General features: G+C 57.7%; 1 protein-coding gene across 1 annotated transcript in view; it reads right to left on the bottom strand.

Moving 5' to 3' along the window:
* Positions 1-5,220, bottom strand: part of DNAH10 (dynein axonemal heavy chain 10) — a 90,414-nt gene extending 85,194 nt beyond the window's left edge. Inside the window, 3 exon segments of the mRNA XM_036014389.1 lie at positions 223-323; positions 3,292-3,378; positions 4,986-5,220. Of these exon segments, the coding sequence (XP_035870282.1) occupies positions 223-323; positions 3,292-3,378; positions 4,986-5,205 (408 nt within the window). The 5' untranslated portion in view covers positions 5,206-5,220.
* Between the last annotated feature and the right edge of the window lie 780 nt (positions 5,221-6,000).

Consider the following 6,000-nt stretch of genomic DNA (forward strand, 5'->3'; position numbering starts at 1 on the left):
CAGCTGCGGCCACAGGTCCAGGAGCCCGCCTGGGTTCTGGGGGCCACTGTGGTGCCACGTTGCGCCCCAGGGCGGCCTCTGGGACCCCCGCACAGACGTCTGTCATCTCCCCTCCCACACGGTGCGTCCCTTGTCCGAACTGGGTCAGTTACTCAGACGCATGGGAAGCAGGGCAGGCCCATCACCCCCCGCCCCGCCCCGAGGGGAAGAAAGCACGCATACCTTGGCAGGCAAGTTTTCCAAATTCTCTTTATCCACTTCTGCACCCTCTATGCTGATTAAAGACGGAAACGTGGAACTGCTTTTCAACAGCAAATTCTTAACTGCAAAACATTATTCAGCAAGCAAGATGCACCAATCAGAAAGCTGGGTTCTCTTCCATCAGACCAGATGCCCACTTTGTACAGCGTATTTCATTCACCAGGTGTGGTTCCAAAAAGCTGCACTTGCATTTACAAATGGGTCTATCGTAGCCCAGACTTACAATGTAACTAGGAGATCTGTGTTGTGGTTTTGACAGGCCCTCAATCAGAGACTTAGTGTGTGTGTGTGTGTGTGTGTGTGTGTGTGTCTTCTACTACAGTGTCCACTGAGTGACGGACTTCCCAGAGTTTCACTTAAAAAGATTTATCATCACAATGAGAAACACAGCTAACACAATAACATTTACTCCTTTTCCACTATGAAACTTGACATTTGTGGAGGGGTGAAAAAAAATAAAAACAATCCCGTATCTCTCAAGTCCACTGTCACTGGGACAGACCCAGAACCCCGGGGGCCCCGAGCACAGCTCTGAGAGTGCCGGACGAGTCCAGTAGTTACAGAGAAGAGAGATCCTCCCTGCACAGTTCAGCCCCCGTTTCAGACGGCTCTGTGAGCAGTCAGGGTGGCTTCGGAATCAGATCAACATGTGGGTCTGAATCCGCCCTCCTATTTTATTGGTTTTCTCATCCATGAAATCGGACAGCAGCACCCACTGGCCAGACTCGGGAGGACCAGGGGCAGTGTGGTGCAGTGCCTGGCACGCCGGCTGGCAGAAGGAGGCTTTGCAGCCAGCAGTGCTGACACTGTCAGAACATGGGCAACAGCCCGCAGTCAAAATACACTTCAACGTACACTCTGTGTCACTGAGCTGCACACATGGAACGGGTTAAAATGGCAAGTTTTACGTGATGTATTATATTATCACGATAAAAAAACACACTTAAGTAGTGACTTGGAGTAACGCTATTTCACTTTGCTGCAGAGGACTCTCCTGACCTTTCTCTGCAAGCAGCTGCCTCCCACCCACGCTTCCCTGCTCGCAAGTTCACAGGGCGCATTAGGGGGGACCCTCTGTTACTCGGCTGCGGCCCTCAGAACCAGTCTGTCTTATCAAAAGCCAAGCCTTACTCGTGACGCATAGCCTTTCTTTCTAAATTTGTAGTCCCCAGTCTTTACCATGGAGGGTATTATATTTTGGCTAAAATAAATTCATTTGAAAAATAAAGATGACTAGGAGAGACATTGAGCATGGCTAAAACCCCTTCTCCCCTCTGACTTTCAAACACTCAGGAAGCGTGCTGCCCTGGTGTGTCTGACCTACACCTTCTGCTGTTCACAAGGGAAGGCGAGTCACGGGATCGCAGGAAAGGGACGGGCCGCTCTGCGGGCGCCGTTGGGGGGCACTGAGGCTTCTCCGAGTTCCACTGCCGACATTTGGGGCTGGGCCACAACTGGCTGGGGGCTGTCCTGTGCTTTGCAGGATTTTTGGCAGTGTCCCCGTTCGCCACCCACCAGATGCCAGCAGCACCCCCCTCCAGCTGTGACAACCAAATGTCCCCTGGAGGCCAAAGTCTCTCCTGGATGAGAATGGCCCCTGCAGACCTGGGTCGACACAGACACCACTGCAGGAGAGACGGCTCGAAGCCTGCCAGGACCTGCGGCGTCACGACACACCCAAGCGTGCCTCCAGAAACTTCTCTGGTTTAGCCCTTTCCACTGGTGAGCAGTGAAACCCCCGATGTGCGTCTCAGATTTGCCAAAAGAAAGGGCAAGTGCAGCTCACACGGCGGGACGCCGCCTGCACTGCGCATGTGCCATGGGCTCCGGGCTGAGCTGCCTGAGACGCTGCCCGGGCCAGAATGGGTGTTCCGAGCTCCAGGCGACGGGCGGGAATAGTGCCCATCCCCCTCGAAAGGCACGTCCACCCTGCACCTCAGACGGTGAGCATTTTGGGACCGAGAGTCTTTGCAGATGTGAGCAGTTAAGACGAGGTCACACTGGAGCAGGGTGGGCCCTAAATCCAGAGACTGGAGCCTTCCTAAGAGTGTGGATAATGCCCCGGCTGGTGTGGCTCAGTGGATCGAGCTCCTGCCTGCGAACCAAAGGGTCGCAGGTTCAATTCCCAGTCAGAGCACATGCCTGGGCTGCCGGCCAGGTGCCCAGGAGGGGGCGCTCCAGAGACAACCACACATCGATGTTTCTCTCCCTCTCTCACTTCCTTCCCCTCTCTAAAACAAAATTTAAAAATTTTTTTAAAAGCGTGGATGAAACGAGGGCTTCTAGGACGAGTCACCTGACAGGGTGCTCCCCCCCTAAGTCCCTAACTGGGCAGGGATAGGGGGAGTCCCGCCCCAGGCATTAACGCCTGGAGCAAAGGGCTGTCTGCTCCGAGCCCTGCCGCCGTGTCCGCGCATCTCGGTTAACGCGCCGCTGAATGTCCTCCTTCTGAAGCGAAGCGCCCTCTACCTGTCAGCCCGATCCCCGCCTTTCCGCCGCCTCCCGCCACCTCTGCCTTCTGGGCCCTCAAAGGCAGGAGAGAAACCGCAAGGTGTGGGTCTCAGGAGCACCTGAGATCCTGCTCCCGGGCAGACGTCGTCGGGTTGGCTCAGACACACTCACGGACGACTCTCCCACCCACCACCACCGGGGGACCCGGGCGGACCGGCGGCAGGAGGACAGCCACGCGACCCGAGGCGGAACTAGCCCAGGACTGACAACCGCCACCTCGGGGGGCGGGGAGCGAGCAGGCAGCCTCCCCGGGAGCCTTCGAGGGCCGCGCGGCAGGTGGCAGCTGGACTTCGGCCCTGTGACCACCGGGGCCGGGAGCCGCCGCCCATCCGCGACCACCCGTTGCGGCAGCCCCGGGACACCAACGACGTGCCTACGGACACGCTGCACCCTCGCTCCGTGCGTCCCACTGAGTCCCGGCTCCGTCTCCGGGAGAAGCGGAAACGATCCCGGTCCCGGTCCCGGTCCCAGCCAGGCCCCCCCGCAGCGCCGCCCGCCCGGCGCGTCCCGAGACCACACCTGACGTTTTATCAATGACCCCGACTTGCTGGGGCTCGGCCTCTTCTTCCTCATTTTCCTCCTCAGGCGTGGCAGGGACGTCGCTGTCTTCACAGCCACGTACATGGAAAGAAAGAAAAAAACCATGACTGTCTCACTACGCGAAAGCCCAGGGAGCCGAGGGACCCGCTGAGGAGGGAGAGCCGCGCTACGAAGTCCGCTAGAGCGGAAGTGACCCCGGCTGACCCGGAAGTCGGCCTCCCTGCACTCGGGTGCAACGTAGGTTCCGCCGTAGGTTCCGCCCACGGTCCTGCGGCGGGAGGCGTTTTCAAGGACGCAGCCTGAGAGCTATTTGGGGCTGAGACCTTCAGGATGGTGACCGTGACTGAGCCGAGCGGGGGCCTCTCTATAAGCTACGATCACGGCGGGCTGAGACGGCCTCGTTGTGCGGGCGCCCAAAACGAGCCGCAGGGGCAGCCCCCTTGCTTATTAAACCTCTCACCGCTCCATCTGCCTGCCCTTCTCCATCTCTCCTTGCTCCCCACGTCCGGGGGCCGGTCTGTAAACCAACGCGGTCACACGGAAATGCCCGAGACCCAGCCTTCATCAGCTCAGGGAAGAAGACTTGCACAAATTCTCCCGGAGACGAAGGACTCAAGAATTATCACATAGAGACAACCAGCCCAGAGGAAACATGAATAACCAGAACGCATTTAAAAAGACGCTCAGCTCCACTAAGGACTGGAATGTCAATTAGCATAAGGAAGCACATCCGCCATTCATCTATAGGAAAGAATATAAAGATCGACCACATCCGGTGGGGGCGAGGCTCCCAGCACACAGGCACCTCTCGGCTCTGAGCGTGGGTTAGCGGAGCCCTTCCGCAGAGCAGATTGGCAGGACCTACCCACACTGCAAATGCGCATGCCCAGTAGAGCAGCAACCCCACAGAAAGTATACATATGGATATATGTGTATATGTGTGTGTATATGTATATACATACAGGGTCTGGCAGAAGGAAGGCCTGTTTGGGTCTAGTTGGTAGGGTAATAATATGGGTGTAATAATTTATCATTTGGAAAAGGTGTGGCAGGATACACACCAAACGGACAGCGGGCACCCACAGGATTCCTGCATTCACTGGTGATTTCTGCCCGTGCCCCGACTGCAGGGAGCCGACTGCAGGGCACCTCCACCCACTGTAGTTTTGGGAATCTCATTCAGGCATTACTTGACCATTGCACGTCAGGGGCCTCAGGAGATAGAAAGGACTGCTCTTCCGACCCTCCACAGCCCCTGCCCCTGTCAAGGAGAGGGAGGGCGAAGCCTCTTTCCCAGGGCCGTCTCTCTCACGTCTATGGCCCGTCACTGGGCAGTGGGTCCTACTCTCGAATCCTCACGGCCTGTGTGACCTAGGTGGGTGAGTTGTTCAAGCCCCTCTGGGCAGCAGCTTGCTGCTGTGTGAAAAGGGGTAACAATACTCCCACTTCATAGCACTAATGAGCTAATATAGCCATTAGGGACTGCACCCGGGACAGACTAGGCACTCCATAAGCGTTTGCTGTGACTGTTCATTCCAGGCTGCCTTTCCAAGCGGACTGTGGGAGCCGGGACTGGGGACCATAACCGTCTGCAACCTGCACCGGAGGCCAAGGTCAGCCGGCACAGGTCCCCAGCGTGGAGAAAGCGGCAGGAGGGGCGGCCGTGGGCTCACCGATCTCCACCTCCACCTCCACCTCCTCGGGCACTATCTTGCGGTAGAAGAAGAGCGTGGCGGCGGCCTCCTCTTCGCTGGCCTGGTTGAGGAAGTGCAGTATGAGGTCCTCGGCCTCACCGTCGTTGCGGGTCATCAGGTCCTCAAAGAGCTGGGGGTCTGTGAGGCCGAAAGCCGTGTATACGCGGTCGCGCATCCACAGCACCCGCAAGTCGTCCATGGCGCCGAGAAGGGTCTCGCCGGGGGAGCCCAGCAGCAGCGGACGGGCGTCCTTGGCAACGGCCCCCCTAGCAACGGGCGCCCGGACAACGGCCGCGGTCACGGGACAAACCTGCACCCCGCCCCTGCGCTCCCAGGGGCGCGAACCCAAACGCCGGAGGGAGGGTGACGGCGAACCCTGGGGAAGGGCCAGGACCTCACAAGCCTGCGCGCAGTGGAGCAAGGGGACCCTCCCCCTATCCCGACGTGGGTCCGCCCTTCTCCGCGCCCAGCTACTGGGCAGCACGCATGCTCCTCAGAAGCCGGGAGCTGCTCTCAGACCGCTGTGACCAAGGGCAGCCGACTGCAAAACTCGCAGTGCGCCAGGAGCGTCGTCCTGTGCCAGCGTCCTGCCCGTGCTGCTCTAAAGAAATTGTGGAGAGAGGTGACCACACAAGGTCACAAGTATCCCTGAGTGGCAGAGGCAAAGCTGAAGACCAGGAAGGATTTGTCTGAGCCCCACACTGCTATGGCTTGAAGGACGTTGGAAGGGCAGATACCTTGGAAAGAGGTCCAAGAAGAGACTAGTCCCTTTACAGGGTTTTGGGTCGCGGAAGGAGCCAGGTGTTTTGGCTTCCTTGCCAAACCGGGGTGTAATAAAGCAAAAAACACTCACGTTTTAAAAAATAGACATATTTATTGTTCATCAGTAAAAAGAAGTTCAATACTGATAGGAAGATGCAAATTTGTCCTTTCATGCATTTGGGGAGCTTGGAGTTGTTGTTTCCCCTGCAGAGAGTTGAGCCCCTAGTTGTCC

This window comes from Phyllostomus discolor, chromosome 13 (assembly GCF_004126475.2).
Source record: "Phyllostomus discolor isolate MPI-MPIP mPhyDis1 chromosome 13, mPhyDis1.pri.v3, whole genome shotgun sequence".
Lineage (NCBI taxonomy): Eukaryota > Metazoa > Chordata > Mammalia > Chiroptera > Phyllostomidae > Phyllostomus > Phyllostomus discolor.